This window comes from Cetorhinus maximus, chromosome 10 (assembly GCF_964194155.1).
Source record: "Cetorhinus maximus chromosome 10, sCetMax3.hap1.1, whole genome shotgun sequence".
In the NCBI taxonomy this organism is placed as follows: Eukaryota; Metazoa; Chordata; class Chondrichthyes; order Lamniformes; family Cetorhinidae; genus Cetorhinus; species Cetorhinus maximus.
The window spans coordinates 107,084,647-107,111,324 of NC_135888.1; the positions used below are offsets into that span (position 1 = coordinate 107,084,647).

Sequence of the window (26,678 nt, forward strand, 5' to 3'; positions counted from 1 at the left end):
CCCCTGGCAGCCTTCAGGGAGCTGCCTCTGCCAGTTTTAAAGCGCCCAGCGGGTCGCCATTGGACACGGCTCCCGACAAGCTCCCACCCCTTGCCCAGTCCTTCCCGACCATTGAGAATACACGTTTCATGCTGGGCCGACCTTAATTGGCCATCCAGCATGAAATTGTGTTTGCAATGCGACTGCAGTCGGGAGCAGATTCCACATCCGCTTCTGTGCCCGCTGACTGGGCGCGCATGCCAAGTGTGATATTCAGGCCTTGGTTTAAGCCATTTGCCTTGATTTCTCAATGATTCACTGCCTTCTCCACAGGCCACATGGTTCACAGTATGCTATTTATATCTGTTAAGTGTCTGCTGAGGTGACTTAACTACATTCTTACAGGTACTTTCTAATGGGCCACTTATTTGCCCTTCATTTTTGGCAATCCAGCTTCCCTAAGGTAAATAACCAGGTGCGTTCCTGTGAGTGTTTATAAGTCTCATGTACTGACTGTGCACAATGAATAATTTCTCCTCCCTTCTTGTGTAGCTAAGTAATACACAAAATTGACAGATGATTTATTTTAATGGTATCAAGCTTTCAGCTTCCTGAGTTTTGTTGGAGCTGCACTCATCCAGGCAAGTGGAGAGTATTCCATCACACTCCTGATTTATGCTTTATAGATGGTGGACAGGATTTGACAAGTCAGAAGGTGAGTTACAGACTGCAGAATACAGTAGCCACATTATTTATAAGGCTAGTCCAGTTAAGTTTCGGGTCAATGGCAACCCCCAGGATGTTGATGGTGGGGATTCAGCGATGGTAATGCCATTGAACATCAAGGGATGCTGGTTAGTTTCTCTCTTGTTGGAGGTGGTCATTGCCTGCCACTTGTGTGATGCAAATGTTACAAACCATTTATCAGCCCAAGCCTGAATGTTGACCGAATCTTGCTGCATGCAGGCACAGACTGCTTCAGTATCTGAGAAGTTACGAATGCTACACTGTGTAATCATGAGCTAACATCCTCACTTCTAACCATATGATGGAGGGAAGGCTATTGATGAAGCAGCTGAAGATGGTTAGGCCTAGGACACTACCCTGAGGAATTCCTGCAGCAATGTCATGGCCTTCAACATCCACAACCCTTTTCCTTTGTGCTGGGTATGACTCTAGTGTGTAGAGTTTCTCCCCTGATTTCCATTGACTTCAATTTTGCTCGGGATCCTTGTTCAAATGCTGCCTTGATGTCAAGGACAGTCACTCTCACCTTATCTCTTGAATGCAGCTTTTATATCCAAATTCTAAGCTGTAGAATTTTGCAGTTGTAATATACCAAGGAGCTGTTCTGTGAATCGATAACTATAATGTGTAGGCTACTGCCTCTTTTAATAGGCTAACAAAGTCCTGTTAAATGTAACCTTATAATGAACAATCAGATTTATAATTTTGTGCAGGAAAATATATTGCTGTTAGTGGATAATGGTTATTTTGAAATGAGTTATTAATGCATATTAATAGCTGGTTTGATCAGTTGTACCACTGATTTTGTTTCATTTTGTTCTGTTGCTAATGGAAAAATAAATTACAGCTATATTAAATCTGACACTATTTTTGGCTAAATATAGAATTATAGATGAGTGGAATGAGTAAATGAGCTCTAATGTACGCTAGGGGGTTCAGATGACATCATTGACCATGAAAGCACGGCCCAAGAGGCTTATGGATGTCATATGAACCCCGAGATTAAATTACATCCTTGTATTCATGCCGTCATTTTTTAATATTAGCTGATCTTCAATGTCATTCTACACAGTGAGGATCTGTTGTTTTAACCCACGTACAGTATCTCATGTACAGTGATTAAATAAAAGTGATTATTTTTTTTAATACACAGCATTGTGGGAGTGTTTCTGGTATCTCTGAGATTGAATACCATGATTGTTCATATTTATGTGAGAACTACAAATCATCTGGTCTCGCTTATTGTTGATATGCTTGTTTAAATATGTTCATGTTAGCGTGCATTTTTTTTAAAGGCCAGGAATCACAAGAAGATGACCAGGGCACAAGGGGCTGTGCTGGGAATGTAATCCTGGAATCTGGGGGAACTGGGAGAGGAGTGATAACGTCTAGCAGGAGTTGAAAGATATGTGGGTGCTTTAGTGGTCCAGGAAGGGGAACAGTGAGAGGGAGTACCAGGGTTTAGGAGTAATAGAAGTTTGGGTATTGGAGAGTGGCAGTGGTGGGATGGGGCTTGCACTTTTTATGTACATAGAATTTGCTGTGAATCATGTGCTAATTATTTGCCGCTGGGTGGAAACAATTGGAAGTTGTATAAGATTTTTTTTGTTGTACGTCAACCTGAAAAGATAAGTTCCTTTGCTATTCTCAGAGTTATAACCAAATACTTTGCGTCTTCTGTCCTGGATAAATTATGAGCCAGATTTTGCTGGAGTGGGGCATCTCAGTATATATGCCATTTGTTAGACTTTCCTTACGTTGATCAGCTCAAAGAAATTTGAGAACAAACTTGTTAAAATTACAAGTGGATAATGGCATAGCAAGGGAAAAGGCCATCTGGGACCATAGTATTTCCTTGACCAATGAGATTTGAGGATTGAGAAATAAAAAGAAGAATGACTAAGGTAGAGGGTGAATAAGACTCAATTCAGGAACAGAATGAGAAACAAAGAATAGGCAAGAACAATAGGATAAAGAATGAAAGACTTGCATTTATATAGCACTTTTTATGGCCTCAAGAAGTACAAGTGCTTTATAGACAATGAAGTGCTATCTTAAGTGTAGCCACTGTTGTGATGCAGAAAACGCAACAGCCAACAGCAACAGGGGTTGGTGGAATGTGGATGGGGGTGGTTAGCTCAATTGGTTAGATGGCTAGAGTATGGTATAGAATGATACCAATTGCAGAGTTTCAATCCCAAAACCAGCTGTGGTAGTTCATGGAGCCACCCTCCTGTCTTGTCCCATGCTTGATGTGCAGTGGTGCCCCTCAAGCTATATAACCACTCTCTCTCTCTCTCTCTCTCTAAAGGGAAGAGATGCCTATTGTGCCTCACAGACAATGGCTAATTACTGACCTAATAATTACATCAGCCAATTTATGCAGAGCAAGGTCCCACAAATAGCAATGTGATAATGACCAGATACACTGTTTTTAGTGATGTAGGTTGAGGCCATAAGTATTGGCCAGGACACTTGGGAGACCTTCCCTGCTCATCCTTGAATCATGTCATGGGATCTTTTAAAGTCCATCTGAAAGGGAATATAGGGCATTGGTTTAAGGGCTTATTCAAAAAATGGCACCTCCAGCAGTGTGACACTGCTTCAGTACTGCATTGGATTGTCAGCCTAGATTCTGCACTCAAGTCTTTGGACTGGGGCGTGAACCCACAATTTCCTGACTCAGCGGTGAATGTGCTATCAAGTGAAAGAAAAGTAGCAAATGTTGCAAGTACTCAGCAGGTCAGACAGCATCTGTCGAATGAAAAACAAAGTTAACATTTCAGGTCAATGATCCTTGATCAGAATTGGAAAAAGTTAGAGGTGTAACAGGTTTTAAGCAAGTTCAGAGGCAGGGAAAATGGGGAGGAAGAAAAGAAAAAAATGGGAAGATTTACGATAGAGTGGAAGGGTAAGCAGGATTAAGTGACAAAAGGTACAATGGTGCAAGCCAAGAAGATGGTGAAAGGACAAGTAAAGAAACAATAAAACAAAGTTTCTTGTTGTTCATGTTGCTAAAATCGTTGTTATAATTATAAGGTTTGTAAGATTGTTATGTTTTGCATCTTTAATTTAGGATAAAATGAAGGGGATCATGTGACCTGTGCTGAAGTCTGCCTGACAACAGGCCTAGGTACAGGGCTGTAAAAAAGATTAAAGGAAGGCTTAGATTGTTTTACTGGGAATAAGATGTAAGGTGTTCACACAAGGAGACAATGACAGCAGCATCTGTGTTTATAGTGGTCAGACTGCTAGTCTCCAAAGTCCCAGGAAGGTGTTAAAAAATGTCAGGTTGTAAACAGTTGTGCTTTAAACTGTCCATTTGATTCCACAATTGAGTTGTGGTCTGAAGAACAGCTAATCAGCATTTCTACCTGGATACATGACTATGTGATTCACATTGCGATGGTGATGGGCTTTGAGAGGGGAAGGATAAAGAGGAAGCCATTGTGATATCAGGTTACAGGCTTTCCTAAAAAAAAAATCACTGAATCTCACAGACAGATTTGTTAGTCTGCTAGGTCTGGGAGAGAGAAAGCAGCTAGAGTCCCAAAGTCTCTATGGTTCACTGCACAGGAATACAGGTGGGAGCTTACACTCAGATTGACAAGACCAAATTCATGAGAAGGTAAAATGAACATGGAAGATTTGCCTACCTTGTGCTAGAGGAAGAGTCTTGTAAGACTTAAGATCAACCCATTTTCTATTAACTTTTTGTAATACCATTTTTATCCCATGTTTTCTTTTAATCTAATTTTTACTAATACTTATAGATTAAGTTGCTTTAGATATGATGCTCATACTTGTAAATGGAACTTGGCAGTCCTGTGTGCAGAGATGGACAAAGGGTAGTGAACAGCATGACTGAAGAAATGAAAAAAACACAAAGTGTACAACATAATTGCTTAATTGGATAAATGTTAAAAATGTGTTTTTCTGCTTTCACTTAATGGACAAAATAGCCCACCTGCAAAAGGTAAGAACTGAGACTGTTTACCCTCATGAAGTTCCTGCAGACAAGGGAGAATAAGCACTGAAGTTGTTTTTGCTCAAGGTTGAACTTTTATGAACTTGAACAGGGATATGTGCCACCTGTCTGACATCCCAGAGAGGCATGAGTATGGCGTGAGTGACATATTTCACACTATAAACATCAAGAGCCTGAGGGCATCAACTTGATCGTCAGGAAGTAGTGGCCCGGTCTGCCACTAAAGACGTGAAGAGGTCTCGTTCAATGGATTGACCACCAGGAGACGGATACTTGCACGCGGGAGGCCAATAGCCAGTTCTGTGAGTATACCTATAGCGATTTGTAATACTCAGTAAAGAAAAGCTTGATTGTTGTTCTGCCCTGTTGTATACCTAGAGCAGGACTAAAACCTAGGCAGAGTGCAACCCCATGTAAGGGAGGGGCTTTACAATCTGTGGGGGAGGAAAACCTCACTGTGAAAGGCAGTTCTGAGATTACAAGTTTCCAGGCTAAGAAAGGAGAACAGAAGTAAACACTTGGGAACTATAAGTCACTTTGGACTGGTTCTGGGAGAATTAAATGTCTACTTAAAGGACAGCGTAAAGTATACTTGTGAAGTGTGTTTTTTTTTTGGTTGTGCTAAAAGTAAATAGGATAAAGTTCTGATCTGTGGTATAAAGTATAAGTTACCTACAAAGATAGTGTTTAGTCAATGGTGCTTTTAGTTTTTTGCTGCAGTAAAAGTCTTAAAATGTGCAATCTTATCATGTTATCTTTTCAACTATTAACTGCAAGTTCAAATTTATTTTTAAAAGTTACCCGTCTCCATGGAGATCCTAATATTGTATTTATGTTATTAATTACTTGACTTATTTTCTGTGGCACGTTTACTGACAAATAATGTTCCTTAAAATAACAGGGAGATTAAGGGAGAGATACTGTTTTGTAAAGTTAATGGTGAAATGGTGCAAGTTGCTGGATTGCAATTCATAATTCACAGGGTATCTCTTCCTCATCACAAGTTTACATATTAATAAAGGTGATCAGCATTAAACTCTCCATTATTTTGGCAACAAGTTCTGGTCCAATGTTTTTGAGGTAATTTTTGGAATTACACACTATTAACAGGAAGACTGACCATTTACAGAAGATGTTGGTTGAAGTCACGCCCACTTTCCAAGAGATGGAGAATTGCTGGATGAATTGTGCTACTTACACATAAAAATAACATTTATTAAAACAGTCAGGTTAATCTGAGGAAAACAGTATTTTTCCAGGAATTACAAATCAATTACAAAACAATGAAATCAATGTTTACAAAGACATAGAAAATTACAAACCAGAGTCTGTCCCTTCTCCCATGCTTCCAAACTCCAGGAATGCACCAAAGGGCCAACTCTCCATCCGACCACCACTGCTAACTACAACAGAAAAGGTTTTTTCTTTGCACAGCAGGCCAGCACTTAAAACGTCTTCACACAGTTTTTGTCAGTATTTTGCTGATTTTATGTATGGAAATATTGATAAAAGATAGCACATGAAGGGATTCAAATGAATGAAATTAGTGAAAAATACAAAATGAGAAAATGTAAATTCGTATTCAATTTTTCTTTGTATTCTATACTGCTGTTTTTGTAAGGAAGAAAAATCCTTAGGAAGTTCCAAACTACTTTACAGTCAATTAGGTACTTTTGAAGTAGGGAATGTAGGGAAATGCAGATGTCAATTTGCACATAACAGTTCCACAAACAACAATGAGATATTGACCAGCTTATCTGTTTAAGCGATAGATAAAGTGTTCTACTGACAGAACTTCCTTGCTCATCTTCTAAGAGTATGGTGGGGTCTTTTACATCTACCTGAGGGCTAATGTTTAATGCCGCATCAAAAGGTTGGCACCTCCACAGTACAGCTCTCCCTTAATACTGTATTCAAGTGTCAATGGAGAATAGCATGAACGCAGGACTTATTTTGACTCATGGGTAAGGGTACTGCCACTCAGTTAATCTGATATCTAAGCAAAAATCAATAAAAACATTACAAAGAGTTTTATAAAAGCATTAGGACTACTATTTCCACAATAAATGTCATTGTAAGGAGGTGGATTTGGTACCATCGAGACTAATCGTTGAAGCATTTTACACTGCCTAAACTGAATTCCAACTCTCCTGCCAGAAAATAACTCAATTTTTATTACAGGAATGCAGAGTCCATCCCCCAGTAATTCAAATTGAAATATTTAGAAAGCAGAAGTGACAATATTCCCTCTATGTAATTATTGAACCTAACTACAGGTTGCTTAAGTGAGGTGTCCGGGATTCCAAAGGATATCAACCTCAAGCGAGGTTCCCTTCCTCACACCTCCGAAGCCAAAACCAGGTTTTGCCTGAATTTTGAAATAAACTCAGAATTTTGCTCAACAGTGCAAAAATGAATGCACCCCAAACTAACTCCCTTTAAGGAGTTGAACCTAGCAATGAAACCTTTTGAATTCGTTGTCAATAGAGTTCAGCATTCATAAACTAAAACTGCATTAGAGGCAACTTTTCTATCAGTTGGATGTGTGTATGTAGTAGGGGGGAGGGGGGTGGGGCGGTGGTTGGCTTAGTCACCACAGGCAGTGATGCTGGACTGTACGACAGCGGTTGTAATGCTGCTGGACTGGGAGCTGCCGCGCTTGCTCGGCTGTCAGCGGTGGGGGCGGGTACAGGAGCAGGAGCGCGCCTGCGCGGAGCTGACTGCAGGTTGGCGGCCATTTTGTGGAACAGAATCTGGAGCCGGAGGGAAGAGGGAGAGGGTTTGGGAACCGGGTCCCAACGGCAGCTTGCTGCACCGGCTCCACAGCAAAACTTTCACTTTTGCGACCTCTCCGCTGCTGGGCAGTTTTTTTTAAGTTATTTGTATATTTTTTCCAATAAAGGGGGAAAGGGTGGGGGGGAAATATTGCTCCTTGATATAAGATCCACCTCTTGCCGTCCTGTGTGAGTCGGTTGCTTCAGCGGGTGATCGGAGTAAAGTGAATCATGGATGAGAAGGCGTTCACCAAGGAGCTGGACCAGTGGATCGAGCAGCTCAACGACTGTAAGCAGCTGACGGAGAGCCAAGTGAAGACGCTATGTGAGAAGGTGAGGCCGCGGGCCGGCTTTATCTTTAACCTTTAAACCAGCGGCCAGCGGCTCGCTGACTGGTTTCCCCCGCCCCGCCGGGCGGCCTAAGTGCCCGAGCCCCCGTCGGAAAATGTTGGCCGACTCAAGATTAAACCTAAAGCGGCTTCATGACCAGGCTTCGTTCCCTAACCCTCTCTTGCCCCCCCCCCCCCCCCCCCAAGGATTGTAAGCGATCGATCCGCTTGGATCTCAATCAAGGATTGAGATATGGGTTTATTTGCCGGGGCTCCCAGGATGAGGGAGCCGGCATTTGTTTGCTGCAGAAACTCAAAACCTAAAATGGCGCCTTCCGGGGCTGCACTTCCAGCGGCTGGAACCGAGCGCACTGAGCAAAAGAAATCCATTCCTGTCTGAGATAATAGCTTCAAGTACTGCCCATTCTCTATCCACACCTTTACCAAAAACAAAATAACTATTCACCGTATTTCATATCCCACCGTATAACTGCATTATATACCATCTTGGTTTTAACTTCTGTGCGATCCTGAAAATTGTAATTGTCTTGGGACGGCTCGTAAATGTCTGTCGCTCACTCTGATGAGTATGTCTTTCATGTTACGGAATTTTTTTTGTGTATGTCTATAATGCTACGGAAAGTATACGATTATTTGACTACGTAACAGGAGAGAGGAGGAGGAGGAAGTGACAAATCATATTGTCTAACCAAATGATCAGATATTGCATACATCATCCTAAATGGATTGCACTGGTGAAAGGAAAGAAAACAGCTTTATATCCTGTAAATTACAGTGTACTTGTAGGGTATCTCCTTATGGAAATATTAATGCTAATACCAGGTAATGTATGTTTGTCCGGAAATACTTAGGTTATTTTGTTCTGATTAATGTTTTTTAACTCAACTATCATCCCACATTTGGCCCTTCACTGGAATTTTGTGCATGAAAATTCATTACTTGGGCACAGATTTTTTTGGCACTGAATGCTGTTCATTCACTTATCAATGGGTGTATCATAGCCCTTTGAAATTACATCATTAAGCAACAGTGGTGTACAGGAAGGTGTGTATTTTGAAAACAAATTGACGTCATTGAAGAATGGAATGCACATGCTTGCATTTTCAGTATGCTGCCCTGTTTTCTCTAACTTTAGTTACAAACCATTAAAGCCAGCTTTTTTGACATTGCTGCATTTCAGCAATATGCATCATGCTTTTTTTTTTAAATAGCCCATTGACTTTTTTTGATAAATCAAGTGGCAGGTATTTCCTAACATTTAACCTGAAAGTAAAATTATATAAATTTTCTGGCACTAAGCCCCCCCATAGCTATTGGATTCTAAATTTGTGATGTGAATAGGCAGCCTCAAGGATACAAATATTGATCATATGTGAACTGGTTGTTGCGTATTCTCAAGATTTTTGTTTAAATGTTTAAAAACGTTTTTATTTGTTTTTATTTAAGTTAAATTGGCTGAATAGGCCTTGTGACATGCTTTGCCATTTTGATGCCTTTGAAGCATTTTCTTCCATTTGCATGTGTAACTGGCAGTGTATTCTAAAGCTGTGCCAGAATTAACTCTGACCTATTTATTTCTGACAGGGAGCGGTTTGGCCATTCAGTGTCAGTCAGTTTTGTCTTGCAGGTAGATTTTTAATAGCTTTTTTAGGGTGTTGAGGCATAGTTACTATTGTGGTAAAATGTATTGATGCATGACTGAACTGGTAGAACATTTTGTTGCCAACAACCCCACGTGAATTTTCTCTGTGCCTAAAATGGTGAAATTTCTCAATGTTCCTGCTGCTCAACCAAGACTAGCTTTATTCCCCCCCTGGGTCACACATCAACATGCAATAAAGAGGGTGGTGGTTGATCTGTCAATACTGCACTACACAACCAGCCTTTATTCAGCTTAACCATGTGGCTGAGGTTTGGAATTTTGACAGCCTGCAACAACAACAGTAACTTACTTTGTTAAAGGTGCTCCATAATTATAAACCATTCCAGGGCACTTCACAGGAGCATAACAGTATGGCACTGAGCTGCATAAGACATATTAGGTCAGATGTTAAAAGACTTGGCCAGAGTAATAGTTTAAGGAGTGCCTTAAAAATGGAAATTGAGGTGAAGAGGTTTAGGAAGGGAATTTCAGAACTTAGGTCCTAGGCAACTGAAGGAACGGCCACTGTGGGTTGGTTAAAATCAGGGATGCTCAAGAAGCCAGAATTACTTGAGTGCAAATATTTCAAAAAGTTGTGGGGCTGAAGGAGATTCCAGATGTAGGGAGGGTCAAAGCCATGGGGAGGATTTGAAAACAAGGATGAGAGCCTTAAAATCAAGATGTTGCTTGGCTGTGAGCCAACGTAGGTCGGAGAGCACAAGGTAATAGGCGAATTGGACTTTGTGCGAATTAAGACATGGGTTGTAGAGTTTTAGATGACCTCATGTTTACAGAAGGTAGAATGTGGGAGACCAACCAGGAGTGTGTTGGAATAGTCAAATCTAAAGGTTAAAAAAACGTATAAATGTTGGTTTCAGCACTAAATGAGATGAGACTGGTGATGTTACAGAGATGGAAATAGATGATCTTAGTGATGGCATGAATATGAGGTTGGAAGCTCATCTCGGGAGTGTTCTAGCACTGTAATACCATATGTTGTTAGTCTTCTATGCTAAGAATACTTTTTATAACAGAAAAGCAAAATATTATGGATACTGGAAATCTGAAATAAAAACAAAATGCTGGAAATAGCCAGCAGGTCAGGCAGCATCTGTGGAGAGAAATATTGTTTCAGGTTGTGGTGTCCTTTCATCAGAGCGGCAATATTTTTTATAAATTTTATTTGATTAATTTGAAGTTCAGATTTACATTATCTAATGGCTAAATTCACTGCATGTATGTTATTGGTCATTTAGATTTTGGGTGGGGTGGGGGTGCGGCGGTGGTGGGCCTGTCTTGTTTGCTTTCTTGGTTTGACTGGGGGCTGACAAATTGCTTTGATGTTCCTTAACTAGGGAAGGGAGAAAGCTGTCAGGCTGCTGACATCAGCTTGTGCTTTAGAGTTATTAAAAGGAAAAACATGCTTTGTCATGAAAAAGACAACATTTTTTTCCAAGGCAGCTTTTGTGTAGAGCTGTGTTTCATTGATGGTATGGGTAGATAGCAGGACCAAAGTTGTTAGATGAGGGAGACCTAAGGAACATTTGATGGAAAGATTAAGATTGAGGCATTGTATTGAGAAGAATACTGGATGTATGTATTGAGCATATGTCATTGTAATGCTCTTTAAAGTTAAGCAAATACATTACTTGGATGTTTGTCAAAACAATGAAATATTGAGACTACTGAAGTTCTGCTTATGTTTTTGCAATGCAGTTTGAAGAAATCTGTGGCTTTATCATCAAGGCCCTTACTAAGGAAAACTAATCAAAATGTATTGCATACTATATAGGTGAAGTGCATGCACATTATCACTTCAAAATAATATGAAGGATTAGAATTTAGTGACATAAATGATCATTAAGTAAACAATGATGTTAGCATCGATATTGTTCAAGAAAGAACTTTCTTCCAAGAGTGCTAAATGTTTAGGAAAAATCTACTTGGCAAGATAGGAAACAAGGTTTGGGTTATTAGAGGAAGTATGGAAAGCATCTAGAAAACTTGAAAGTAATGGTGGTAAGACCCTGTAGCCTCAAACAACAAAGTCCCAAACCAGTTGCCTGCAATACAAACTGGGTAGCTTTTTTAAAATTAAAACACTAAGCCCGGGATTTTCCAGCCCCGCCGTGGTGGGAGGCAGCGCCCCAGCCAGAAGTCCATTGACTTGTGGCGGGACTGGAAGATCCCAGCGGCGAATGGGTGTGGAAAATCCTGCCCTAAATTTTGCTGTCACCATCATAAAGCTTGAGATTTGGCTGTTTTGTTGATCATTGAATCTCTGAATGCAATTTGAATACAGTGTAGTGAAATTTCTTGTCTTTTACCTTGGCTTTGGATTTAATTGACCAATGTTATCTTTCCTATAGGAGAGAAGTTTGAGCCTTCATTTGGCTGGTAGTACTTTTTCTGTTGAGAACTGAAGCTGAGAACCTGGAGAAATGACTTGGCCTCAAATAATTCTGATTTGTAAAGATGTGATAATTGTTGGCGATGGGGATTTTATTACTGTAAAAGGTGTAATTATTGTAATAATGTGGTGCTTCGCGTCTGGTTTAGGACTGATTAAGTGGCGTGTCGTATGATTGGTCAAAGGAGGAAGAGCCAGGAAGTGCATATTGTTTGCCTCATATTAAGTTTGTGAGAATGATTCTGAGCTATGGTGAAGTGCTTTCCACCAAATTTATCACCCTATGAACTTCAAAGCTACACACGAATCATATTTTTTTCTTGGACAAAAGGCCAAATTCTGCTTTTTGATTTAGTGTCAGGTTATTTGACGTTGGGGAAATGGTACTGTCACAGTTATTGAGTTAGTGATCCAGAGGATTTGAGTTCAAATCCAATCAAGGAAATTTAAGGACCTAAATTGCTTTTTAAAAGCTAGCATCAATTTAATTTTAAAAAAATCAGTATCTTAAAAATCCAAAATAAAAGCAAACTGCTGCATATGCTTGAAATCTGGAATAAAAACAGAAAATACTAGATAAACTCAGGTCCGGGAGCATCTGTGGAGAAAGAAACAGCGTTAACTTTTTGAAACAAAAACAGAATTACCTGGAAAAACTCAGCAGGTCTGGCAGCATCGGCGGAGAAGATAAGAGTTGACGTTTCGAATCCTCATGACCCTTCAACAGAACAGAACAGTTCTGTTGAAGGGTCATGAGGACTCGAAATGTCAACTCTTTTCTTCTCCGCCGATGCTGCCAGACCTGCTGAGTTTTTCCAGGTAATTCTGTTTTTGTTTTGGATTTCCAGCATCCGCAGTTTTTTGTTTTTAACTTTTTGAATCTGTATGACTTCTTCAGAGCGAACATGTTATATGAATAAAATACCAATAGTATTTTTATAAGTATAAATTAAAGGAGTTTTGGTCTGATATGCTTAATTTTTTCCTACAATCTCTCATCGTTTGTCAGTGAGGAGAGAAGTAATAGATTATTGTCAGTTTAAGCCTTTTAAGTGTTAGCTTGGCTCAGTTGTCAGGAAGGGTTTGGGGCAGCATTCCTTTTAAGCTGCACATTCGCGCACAAGTCAATCCCTTTAAATTACTGTTCAGTAACACAAAAAAAATTAAAACGCCTACAATTTGGTCAGAAACAACAAAAAAATTTGTGGGTACGTTGGTTAGGGGTTTGTGCCGCACCCTGACTTGCATACAGAAATCGAGGCTTAATACTTAAAGGATTGCTGCAATGTCAGATGTGCCACCTTTTAGATGAGACATTGAACTGATGCCCTGTCTATCTCTGGGACCATGAAGTGTGCACATTGGCAGTTGTGTTTTCATCTGTGTTAAACTGGGCTTCATAAGTTATTTAATTAAATAATTCATAAGTAATTGAAGATTGCTCTGGGGTGTAGAGAGTGGCTTGATGAGATGCTGTTCATATATTCTCTATCTGTCCTCATTAAATGAAGGAATAAATGGAATTAAATATTTTAATACATCAATATCAAGTTACCTCAAATCCAAATTAAGTGCTCTGGTGTCAGAGTAAACTTTTTACTGGCTGCCCATCTGTGCCATGGGATGACAGTAATGAACTTCTTGGATGTATGCAAGTGTGATTGAAAGGGCCCAAATAAGCTGAGTGGCTGTGATAAAATGTGGGTCAGGTTTGTGCTAATGTGATGCATGATTCAAGAAGTCATCCCAAAATCAGGATCTTGTACCATTGATACAAGACAGTATCAGTGCTACAACTTATTTTTGTAAATTGTGGTTTCTATTTGTTTGAAGACCACACACTTATTTTCCAAAGAAATTATCTAATTAAACTGGATTTTCTATTCCTGTTTAATCTGTTGGGGGGTTGTCCAGATTTGTCAACTTCAGAGTATCTTTGAATCACTTAATTTTGAGGTTTTAGTGTCCTTTTGAAATCTAACCCTATGGTTAATATTTAAACTAAAACAAAAAAGTCATAGGCATGGCTATAAATTAGGCATAAATAAACTGAATTGCTGGATTGTTCTCTTGTCATCCTTTTCATTAGTGCAGGGTTCGCCAGCCTTATTACTTAAAAAAAAAATTGCCTAAAAGAATAACTGGGAGCCACAAGATAAAAATTTGGCATTTCAAAACTAAATCTTGGTAAATTGCAAAATTTCACTGGTAGAATGCATAATTTGGCACATGTAGGTATGGTGTCTCAAATCCAGCTGTCTGAAGACATTTTTAGAATTTGCCATGCATCAATTTTAATTGAATAAAATTTTTAAAAATACCTTACTTGGACAATTCAGCTAGGTGTTGCATTGGTACAATGTGACGCCGGACTATTTATCCACTTCCCTGCTTGTGAGCTGGTCTGTTCCCGCACTCCAAGGACCCTTGACTCGAACTGCCCATGGCTTGAAATCTGGCATATAAGACAATTTTTTTGACTATTGATTCTTCTTTTTAAAAGCTTCTAATAGCACATTTGGTATAATTAACATCTCATATATTAGAAACAATAATGGTTGCAACCATAAAACCTGTTCCATGAACCAAAGGCATTATACCATGGTGTAGCTATACTGCTCTATTATGGTTTATTTAGAGCACGATGATGTTTTTTGCTTAAATGGTTTGAAGCTGTAAAGTGCAGCACTCACCTTTATCCTCACGATAAGAACACGGCTCTTACTTTTCTGGATTTAATTTTGTTAGGCTTTTTTCATGTTAATACCATCCATCTAGAAAAGGTTGGGAACCACAGACTGGATGTTAAACATCCTCAGGTTGAAGACTCCTGCACTAGTGGATGCTTATTTGGGAAGCAAGATGTACAATGTTGTCTTTATTTTGGTTGGAGGAAAAGAAGAGGGATAGTATTGAATGTGGCTTGACTGGTGCATACATTCATTAGTAGACAGCTGCCCACCAGGAGGACAGTGGTGTAGTGGTAATGTCACTGGAGCTACTCATCCACAACTCAACACCAGAATATCTTGGTATCACTCTTGACTGTACGTTGACCTACTGGCAACACTTCCAGAACATTGGAGCTAAGATCAAGACGAGAGAATCTGATACAAAAACTGGCAGGTACCATCTGGGGCAGCAGATGTGCACTGCTTCACTTGCCCTGGTCGACCCAGCAGCAGAGTACTGCTGCTCAACCTGACTCAGGAGCCACTACACAAACATGGTAGATATCCACCTCTGGGAAGTCATGAGGATTATTTATGGAATGTTGAGACCAACACTGGCTTCCTGTGCTAGCACACATTCAGTGAATTTCCTGATGTTGGCAGGGAAAACGTTCTCGCAGAACACCATCAGCTGACAGCTAATGAAGTACTCTCTCCGACACAAATCCACAAAAATCCCACCCACTCATCTGAAATCCTGCAGCCCTGACTAGAACACACTCCACACCCAGCAAACTGATGACACCTCCTGGTGGAGCACCACCTGGTTGATTGCAAACATCACCTGCAACCTGGTAACTGACCTGGGTGGTGAAGCCCCAGATTTCAACCTTACATATAAAACCTGGACAGGCCAAGGAAGATGTGTCTATTGGTCTACAAGTGGAACATGAGCAATAGCTCAAATTGTGACTGTGGCCATCCAAGCCACATATTGAACTTCTGCCCTGAGGCATCAAAACCATTCACACTGCACCAGCTGAAGCTATTGAACGGACTGTTAACCTCAACATCAAACTTTAACTGCCTCCCCAGCCATACGGACATTTATGCTGGACTAGTAATCCAGAGGTCCATGCGGGAATGAGTTCAAATCCCGGAAACACAGCAGCTGGTGGAATTCAAAATTCAATTAATTAATCTGGAATTAAAAGCTACTCTCAGTAATGGTGACCATGAAACCACCAGGTTGTCAGAAAAATAAAATCTTGATCACTAATGTCCTTTAGGGAAGTAAATCTGCCATCCTTACTTGGTCAGGCCCACATGTGGGCTGGTCAGTATCTTTGCCACAGTTGTGTACAGATCTAATTTAATATCTCTTTTAAAGGACTTAATATCTCTACAAGTCAAGCTATGTAGTCAGGAGCAAACAGTATGACACTAAACATAGGGATGCTCCGCATGTGTACATGGAAATGATTTGATCCATGGTCAAGAGCTGCAAACGTTAAGATTGAGTGGTCTGAAACAATCCTATTACTTGTGTTTAAACAAGATTTGAGATTGCAATCTGTCCTTTCTAAATCTGTTCATTGATTAGTTTTAGTGTTTGAAATTGGATTAGTAGTCGTGAAAACCCAGCAGCTTCTGACCTACATGTGAAATCAGTTCACACTACATGATTGACTACTAATGCCCTTCATAGCAAGGTACTTGTACCAGAATTGACAATGAATATGATCTTACTAATGTTACTGATAATGTTTCTTTTAAATCAATAGAGTTGAGCATGGTGGACTACATTAAAATAAAACTGGCTAAAATATTCATTTCACGGTAACCATTTCCTGTAGCTTTATCTTTTTAGCTTCTGTGTTATATGATTATTTTGACTTGGCGTAACTGATTCTGATCAACTGCAGGAGCAAACAGGCAAATGGCAAGTTTTGAAGCTAGATAATTCCATAATTGATCTTTTGACCACAGCACAAACTAAGAATACAAATGCGGTTAACGTTGTAACTGATCAGAATAGAATTTATCAAACCTGAATGCTATGAACCCAAGACTGTCCAAGCTGTCGGGCTACTTCTTATGCTATGGTGCTTATGTACCATGCATACATTTTAAATAATGCTTCCATTAATTTTCATATATCATAACCAGAAAATGCAGTTCTTCTAATTTAGGATTTAGCCACTGAAAAGACAGCCCTTTCCAAACCAACCTAAGGCATTTTTAACAGGATTAGTATAAGTACAAATAGATGACCATAACTATGTCATAACCAACTCAGAATTCTCAAACTCTCTTGACTGAGAAGCTAAATTCTGTCCTATTATGTGATTCTTTGGAAAAGTAAAGAAATTCCTAGCAGTTCAGGGTCACTGAAAATTTCACACAAAATAAGCATACCCAGCTGCTAGACTGGGCCAGCTGCAGGTGGTGAGGGAACCAACAAGAGGGAAGAACATACCTGACCTCATCCTCACCAACCTGCCTGCTGCAGGTGCACCAGCCCATGACAGTATCAGCAGGAGTGACCACCACACAGTCATTGTGGAGACGAAGTCCCGCCTTCACATTGAGGATACCCTCCATCGTGTTGTGTAGCAATACCACAGTGCTAAATGGGATAGATTTCGAACAGATCTAACAACTCAAGACTGGGCATCCATGAGGCGCTGTGGGCCATCAGCAGCAGCAGAATTGTACTCGAACACAATCTGTAACCTCATGGCCCAACATATCACCCACTCTACCATTACCATCAAGCCAGGGGATCAACACTGGTTCAATGAAGAGTGCAGGAGGGCATGCCAGGAGCAGCACCAGGCATAACCTGAAAATGAGGTGTCAACCTAATGAGGCTATAACACAGGACTACTTGCATGCCAAACAGCATAATCAGCAAGTGATATACAGAGCTCCCACAACTAACGGATCAGATCTAAGCTCTGCAGTCCTGCCACATCACATCCAGTCGTGAATGGTGGTAGACAATTAAACAACATACTGGAGGAGGAGGCTGCACAAATATCCCCATGCTCAATGATGGGGGAGCCCAGCACATCAGTGCAGAAGATAAGGCGGAAGCATTTGCCGCAATCTTCAGCCAGAAGTGCCGAGTGGGTGATCCATCTCGGCCTCCTCCTAAGATCCCTAGCATCACTGATGCCAGTCTTCAGCCAGTTCGATTCACTCAACGTGATATCAAGAAATGGCTGAAGGCACTGGATACTGCAAAGGCTATGGGGCCTGACAATATTCTGGCAATAGTACTGAAGACTTGCGCGCCTGGCCAAGCTGTTCAAGTACAGCTACAACACTGGCATCTACCCGGCTATGTGGAAAATTGCCCAGGTATGCCCTGTACACAGAAAGCAAGACAAATCCAACCCAGCCAGTTACTGCCCCATCAGTCTACTCTTGATCATCAGTAAAGTGATGGAAGGGGTCCTCAACAGTGCTACCAAGCGGCACTTGCTTAGCAATAATCTGCTCACTGCTCACTTTGTGTTCCTTCAGGGCCACTCAGCTCCTGACCTCATTACAGCCTTGGTTCAAGCATGGACAAAAGAGCTGAACTCCTGAGGTGAGAGTGACTGCCCTTCACATCAAGGCAGCATTTGACAGAGTGTGACATCAAGGAGCCCTAGCAAAACTGGAATCGATGGGAATCGGGGTGGCGGGGGTGGGGGGACATGACTCTCCAATGGCTGGAGTCATACCTAGCACAAAGGAAGATGGTTGTGGTTGTTGGAGGTCAGTCATCTCAGCTCCAGGGCATCACTGCAGGAGATCCTCAGGGTAGTGTCCTCGGCCCAACCATCTTCAGCTGCTTTATCAATGACCTTCCATCATAAGGTCAGAAGTGGGGATGTTTGCTGCTGATTGCACAATGTTCAGCACCATTCACAACTCCTCAGATATTGAAGCAGTCCATGTCCAAATGCAGCAAGACCTGGACAATACCCAGGCTTAGGCTGACAAGTGGCAAGAAACATTTGTGTCACACAAGTGTCAGGCAATGACCATCTCCAACAAGAGAGAATCCAACCATCACCCATTGATGTTCAGTGGCATTACCTCACTGAATCCCCCACTATCAACATCCTAGGGGTTACCATTGACCAGAAGCTGAACTGGACTAGCCAAATCAATACTGTGGCTACAAGAGCAGGTCAGAGGCTAGGAATCCTCTGACGAGTAACCCATCTCCTGACTCCCCAAAGCCTGTCCACCATCCACAAGGCACATGTCAGGAGTGTGATGGAATACTCCCCACTTGCCTAGATGAGTGCAGCTCCCACAACACCCAAGAAGCTTGACACCACCTAGGACAAAGTAGCCCGCTTGATTGGCATCACACCCACAAACATTCACTCTCTCCACCACCATCGCACAGTAGCAGTAGTGTGTACCATCTACAAGATGCTCAGCAGGAATTCACCAAGGCTGCTTAGACAGCACCTTCCAAGCCCATGACCACTACCATCTAGAAGGACAAGGGCAGCAAATAAATGGGAAAACCAGCACCTTTTGAAGTTCCCCTCCAAGTCACTCACCATCCTGACTTGGAAATATATCACCATTCCTTCACTGTCACTGGGTCAAAATCCTGGAACTCCGTTCCTCACAGCACTGTGGGCATACCTATACCACATGGATTCAGCGGTTCAAGAAGGCAGCTCACCACCACCTTTTCAAGGGCAACTAGGGATGGGCAATAAATGCTGGCCTAGCCAGTGAAGCCCACATCCCATGAATGAATTTTTAAAAAGTAGTGTTTTTAAATTTTTGAGCTAACTAATTAAAGTGTATTTCAAAGCTTATAAATTCCTAATATTGGTAAAATATTGAATAATTACATGACCATTACACTTAACTTTTAAGTCAGTCAAAAACAATTAGAAAGGCAAACAACCATTTTGTTCTGGGCAACTCACATGTAAAGTATTTTTATGCCAAATGAGGTGGGATTAATCTGGCTTATTCTTCTGTTGCGAAAGGTAGTATATTTCATTTTGTGACTCGGCTAAAAGCTGGTAAAACTGGCTTGGCCAGTGTAGGTGAATAAGAATAATTTAACAGTATTTCCAACTTCTTGTTTGGGACTTTAGAGTTTCTGCACCTGAGTGCCAGCTGGTGTCGCAAATTCTGCCATATATTGGAGATGTCATTGGATGTTGTTGAATATGTGTTTTGCTGTTAGCTTACAGATGTATGCTGTGCTTTGGTTGATTTTTATAGCTCCATAGACTGGTTTATGGGCTTTCCCTATTCAAAGTATCATAATTTATTTTATTTTCTTAGCAGGACGTTGCACTTCATACTAACTGTCATTGTATTCTATCTGCCACATATTCGCCTATATCACCGTCATATCAATATCTTATATCTTTCTTTCATACTGACTTGTATACCTAATTTACTACTGTGTATATGTGCATCATTGATGTACACAACAGAACCCCGCAGGATGCTACTTCCCACTGAACCACCATTTTGCGAAACCACCCTTAGTTTTTACCTCTTTCGTTCCTTTTAACTAGTTACTTAATATTTTTATCCTGACTCAAATCTGCTTTGATAATTTGTCATTTCTGTTATATATTATTGAATGTTTCAGAGAAATGCTAATGTTTTGCTTTCAATACCTGGAACTAACTTTTGGAAGTTCAGAAAGGAGATCCCTTAGAATGGAAATTTTACTGGGGTTTCCTTTAACACCAAAAATTTAGCCACTAGTTTAATGGTGAATTGATCAGGAAATGCCAATCCACCTAAGACTCATTGGAGAAAGAATTGGAACCTTTGTTATACTGGTAGCTTGTAGTAATAGATTTCCTGAACTATAAGAAGCCTGCACCTAAAGGGAAGAAGGGTGTTAATACATAATTATTTCTGATCATTGATGAGGAAGATTCCCTAGTTTACATCTTTTAATGATGGCGATGTAGGAGTAGATTGGAAAACATGGGCACAGGGTTTGGGGACTTAAAAGATGAAATATAGAAAGAAAATGAAAAAAAGGAAACACTTGCGACTATATGCTTATGGTGGCGATGGTATTATTGCTGGACCAGTAATCTAGGGACCCGGGTTCGAATCCCACCAAGGCAGATGGTGAAATTTGAATTCGATAAAAAGCTGTCGATTGTCAGCAATCTGGTTCACAGGAGGAAGATCTACTGTCCTCGCTTGGTCTGGCCTACATGTGACTTGGACCCAGAGCGATGTGGTTAATGGTTAACTACCCTCTGAAATGGCCTAGCAAGCCACTCGATTGTATCAAACCACTACAAAGTCAATAGAAAGGAATGGAACAGGATGGACCGCCCAACATCAACCACGACACCGGCAACCTTGCCCCGTCGATCCTGCAAAGTCCTCCTTACAAACATGTACTGCTGAAAATTGGGAGAGCTGTCTCAGACTAATTAAGCAATGGCCTGATGTAGTCATAATCACAGAAAAGTACCTTACATCGTTCCAGATACCCAAGGATGATGATGGTGGTATGTCCAGTCCCAACGGCAGAGGTGGCAACACAGTTGGGAGCGAGATGCCCTGGGAGTCCTCAACATCAACTCTGGACCCCATGAAGTGTCATGGCATCTGGTCAAACATGGGCAAGGAAACCACCTGCTGATTACCACGTACCCTCCCACTTCAGTATTCAATGTTGAACACAGCTTGAAAGAAGCACTGAGGGTGGCAAGGATGCAGAATGTACTCCGGGTGGGGGACTTGAATATCCATCACCAAGAGTGGCTCGGCAGCACCACTACTGACTGAGCTGGCCGTGTCCGAAAGGACATAGCTGCTAGACTGGGCCTGCTGCAGGTGTGAGGGAACCAACAAGAGGGAAGAACAGACTTGACCTCGTCTCCCCAACCTGCATCTGTCCATGACAGTATCGGTAGGAGTGACCACCGCACAGTCGTTGTGGAGACGAAGTCCCGCCTTCACGTTGAGGATACCCTCCATCGTGTCGTGTGGCACTACTACCGTGCTAAATGGGATAGATTTCTAACAGATCTAGCAACTCAAGACTGGGCATCCATGTGGTACTGTGGGCCTCAGCAGCAGAACTGTACTCTACCATAATCTATAACCTTATGGCCCAGCATATTTCCCACTCTACCATTACCACCAAGCCAGGGGATCAACCTTGGTTCAATAAAGAGTGCAGGAGGGCATGCCAGGAGCAACACCAGGCATACCTAAAAATGAGATGTCAACCTGGTGAAGCTACAACACAGGACTACTTGTGTGCCAAACCACAAAAGCAACAAGTGTAGATTCCACAACTAACGGATCAAATTGAAGCTCTGCAATCCTGCCAAATCCAGTCGTGAATGGTGGTGGACAATTAAACAACTCTCACTGGAGGAGGAGGCTCCACAAATATGCCCACCCTCAATGATGGAGGAGTCCAGCACATCAGTGGAAAGGATAAGGCTGAGTATTCGCAGTAATCTTCAGCAGGAAGTGCTGAGTGGATGATTCATCTCGGCTTCCTCCAGACGTCCCCAGCTTCACAGATGCCAGTCTTCAGCCAATTTGATTCACTCCACGTGATATCAAGAAACAGTTGAAGGCACTGGATACTGCAAAGGCTATGGTCCCTAACAACATTTCAGCAATGGTACTGAAGGCTTGTGCTCCAGAGCTTGCCGCGCTTCTAGCCAACCCATTCCAGTACAGCTGCAACACACATCTACCCAACAACGTAGAAAATTGCTCCGGTATGTCCTGTACACAAAAAGCAGGATAAATCAAACCTGGCCAATCACTGCCCCATCAGCTTACTCTGCATCAGTAAAGTGATGGAAGGGGCCGTCAACAGTGCGATCAAGTGGCACTTGCTTAGCAATAACCTCACTGGCACTCAGTTTTGTTCTGCCAGGGCCACTCAGCTCCTGACCTCATTACAGCCTTGGTTCAAACATGAACAAAAGAGTGAACAACCGTGGTGAGGTGACGATGACTGCCCTTGACATCAAGGCTGCATTTGACCAAGTGTGGCATCTAAGCCTCCTAGAAAAATTGGAGTCAGTGGGAATCAGGGGGAAAACAGGAGGCATACCAAGCACAAAGGAAGTTGGTTGAGGTTGTTGGTGGTCAATCATCTCCGTTCTAGGACATCACTGCAGGAGTTCCTCAGGGTAGTGTCCTAGGCCCAACCATCTTCAGCTGTTTAATCAATGACCTTCCTTCCATCATAAGGTCAAAAGTGGGCATGTTCATTGATGACTGTACAATGTTCAACATTCGCAACTCCTCAGATACTGGAGCAATCCATGTCCAAATGCATCAAGATCTGGACAGTATCCAGGTTTGGGTTGAGAAGTGTCAAACAACATTCATGCCACACAAGTGCCAGGCAATGATCATCTCCAACAAGAGAGAATTTAAACATTGCCTCTTGACATTCAATGACATTACCGTCGCTGAATCTCCCACTATCAACTACCTGGGGGTTTCCATTGATCAGAAACTGAACTGGACTTGCCATATAAATACTGTGGCTACAAGAGCAGGTCAGAGGCTAGGAATCCTGCAGTGAGTAACTCACCTCCTGACTCCCCAAAGCCTGTTAGCCATCTGCAAGTGGAATACTCTCCACTTGCTTGGATGAATGCAGCTCCAACAATACTCGAAGCTTGACACCATCGAGGACAAAGCAGCCCGCTTGATTGGCACCTTATCCACAAACATTCACTCCCTCTGCCACCGCACAGTGGCAGTAGTGTGTGCCATCTACGAGATGCACAGCTGGAACTTACCAAGCCTCTTTAGACAGCACCTTCCAAACCCATGACCACTACCATATAGAAGGACAAGGCAGCAGACACATGGGAACGCCACCACCTGGAAGTTCCCCTCCAGGCCACTTACCATCCTGACTTGGAAATATATCGCTGACCCTTCACTATCACTGGGTCAGACTCCTGGAACTGCCTCCCTAACAGCACTGTGGGTGTACCTACACCACATGACTGCAGCGATTCAAGTAGGCAATTCGCCACCACCTTCTCAAGGGCAGTTAGGGATGCTACGATTCCTAGGTCCTCCCAGTCATTAATGCCGGTGCTGCTAGGCTTCAAGGAGAGCTTCAGAGCGTCTTTATAACATTTTCTTTGTTCTCCCTGGAACACTTGCTATTTGAGAGTTGAGAAAGCAGGACCTGGTTGGGGTGATGCTTTTCGGCCACCCGGACAGTGTCTAGTCTATCTTAATTGATTTTGTGGGAGTTTTGCCAGAATGCATGTGGAGCTGGCTTCAAGAAGGATATGAGCGTTTGTTTGATCATCCAGTAGATGTGGCAGAGGCATTGCTGTTGGAATTTCCCCAGTGCTTTTATGTGTCAATGAAACACAGTCCAGGCGTCACTACAGTGTTGGAGTGTGGTGACAATAACTGCTCTGTACATTAGAACTTTTGTTGACTTGCGGAGGTATTTGTTGTCAGTCACTCGCTATCGTAGCTTGTAGAAGACCGACCTGACGCAGCTGAACTGGTGTTGGAACTCCTCGTTAATGGTGGCCTTTTGAGGGAGGTGGCTGTCTTGATATGTGAAGTGCTCACCATATTCCAGAGTCACTCCTTCAGCATGGGAGGTGGAATATTTGGCTGAGCAGGTCTGGGTTGAAATGAATTTTGTTCTGGCAACATTCAAGGACAGGCTGTGTATCTCTTGTATGCAGAATTGTAGAGATCGAAGAGTGGCTTGCAAAGCTGGTGCAGAGTGGGCAACCACACTGCAGTCATCCCGAACTGCAGATCATGTATGTCTGTGATCGTCAGTTTAGTTTTGACACAGAGGCAATAGAGGTTGAAGAGTTTTCCATCTAGGTGGTATTTAATACTTAGACAGAGGGGTGTTGAATAGCCACTGTCAGATAGATTATAAATAGTACGGGGGCTATCTCTCAGCCTTGACACCAGTCCGGATTTTGAAGAGGAGTGTTTCAGATCTCCCACTCAAAACAGTTGCAGTCATGTGATCATGAAACCATTTCAGGACTGTGAAGAAGTTTCTTGGACATGGAAATCTCTGGAGCACAATCCACGGAGCCTCAAGATTTACTGAGTCAGGTGCTTTGGTCAGGTCAATGAATGCAATGTAGGGTTCCTGGTGTTGTTCTCAACATTTTTCTTTGACTTGTCTGGCAACAAAGACCATGTCACAGGTTCCCCTGGAAGGTCTAAAGCCACACTGTCTCCTGGAGGATTTCCTTAGCCATAGGAATTAAGTGATTCGAGTGACTACGTGTCAGGATTTTCCCTGCTTTGAACAAGAGGGAAATAGTTCAGTATGAACTATTGTGGAACTGTTCCACAGCATGATTGTGTCCCTTGAAGATAGTTACAATTGTCACATTCCTGCAGTTGGGGATGGTTGAGGGGGGTCATCTTCCTCCCAAATCCATAGGATGAGTGCATGGACAATGGTAATGTCGCAAAGCACTCCCTTGCACCTTTGCTTATTGAGTCTGTTCAGGAGCTTACTGCTGTGCTCTGGAAAGGGTATCCTAATCAACTCCTCTTCAACGGTTCTCATTGTAACCCTGTGTTGTCATGGATTTCAGGCTGTGAGGCAATTTTTAAAAAATTTAACTGAACTGAAAGTGACTGACAACAGATCTTTGAGGGGGTGGGAAACAAAGTAGAGGCCAATTGAATGGGTGTGAAAAGTCCACCAACTTTCAAGATCTCAGCTGGAATACCATTGGGGCCACAGGCTTTGTTGCTCATCTGTTGTTCTTGCAGCTCTTCCATCGATGGTGGCTCACCCATGGTTTCTACCACAGGATACTGGGGAATAGCCTGAAGAGTATCAGCTGCCACTGTGGATTCGTGGCTGAGGAGTTGTTGAAAATGTCTTTCCAGCATTGACCAATGGCATTGTCATCCTTAAGAAGAGAGGCACCATTCTGAGCGAAGAGGGTTTTGTCCATTTGATCTTGGACTATAAATATCCCTGGTGGCTTCAAAAAAAAGCTTCACGTCACGATGGTCAGCATATTGTTGGATCTCGGGCATTCTCTTCCAGATTTGTCTTTCGATACCAGGCTTGAACTGTTGGAATGCTGCTTTCTTGACTTGCAAGCTTGGATTGTTCTGCCAGGCGATGAAGGCTGCTCGTTTTTGTTCTAGGAGGTCACGTATTTCAACATTGTTTTCATTGAACCAGTTCTGGTGGTGATGCTGCTCGAACCCAATGGTCTGGACACAGGAGACTAGTACAGCTGGTTATTTGATCCACTGTTCTGAAATTAAGCTGGATGTGTTAAGTTTTTCCAGATTGGTTGTGAGCTGCACATGGAGTTCCTCTCTTCGGTCGGGCTGCTTTAGCACTGAGACATTGATCATCTTCCTCTTGAACTTTCAGACCTTGCAATGCCTCGGTGCTAGGCGGATATTCATCACCGATCGAACAAGTCGATGATCTGTCCAGCAGGCATCAGTCTCCCACATGGATTGAGTGGTAGATATCACTTAGATCAATCACTGGAATAATGACATAATCCATTATGTGCCAATGCTTTGATCTAGGATGCCACCATTTGGCTTTGTAATTGTCCTGGCAGAAGAGGATGTTTGATATAATGAGATTATACTGAGCATGCCTTGTCAGCAGGAAGACACCACTCGCGTTGGTTCTCTCCTCCACACACACCCCCCCCCCCCACCCGCCAAACCCCCGGGTTTATCCCAGTAGTTCCTCTCCGGACATTGGCATCATGGCCAACCCTGGCGTTAAAGTCCCCCAAAAGGATGATTTTCTCATCCTTTTGGAATGTCTGTGAGGGCGAAGTCAAAATAGAACTTTACCTTGACATCTTCATTGGCATCTAGGATCTGGCTTAAGCTCAGATGACAGTGACATGTTGATTACAGCTGAACTCTAAGTAAAGTATCATGAGCCTTTCCTTCCTTTATACAATTGGAGAGTTATGGCAGTGCATCCAAGATCCTATTCCAGATGGCAAAACCAACTCTGGACATGACAGTTCCTGTCACCCTTTTCTATTGGAAGTTGTATCGTCCTGCTTGTTCTTTAAGCTGCCCCTCCCCAGGAAGGCGGGTCTCACTTGAGT

General features: G+C 42.2%; 1 protein-coding gene across 1 annotated transcript in view; it reads left to right on the top strand.

Annotated features, from left to right (window-relative positions):
- Window positions 1-7,432: 7,432 nt before the first annotated feature.
- The window catches only part of LOC144685927 (serine/threonine-protein phosphatase 2A catalytic subunit alpha isoform), a 30,485-nt gene continuing 11,239 nt past the window's right edge, over window positions 7,433-26,678 (top strand). The window contains exon 1 of the mRNA XM_078550954.1: window positions 7,433-7,821. Within this exon, the coding sequence (XP_078407080.1) occupies window positions 7,720-7,821 (102 nt within the window). The 5' untranslated portion in view covers window positions 7,433-7,719. The remainder of the gene's footprint in view (window positions 7,822-26,678) is intronic.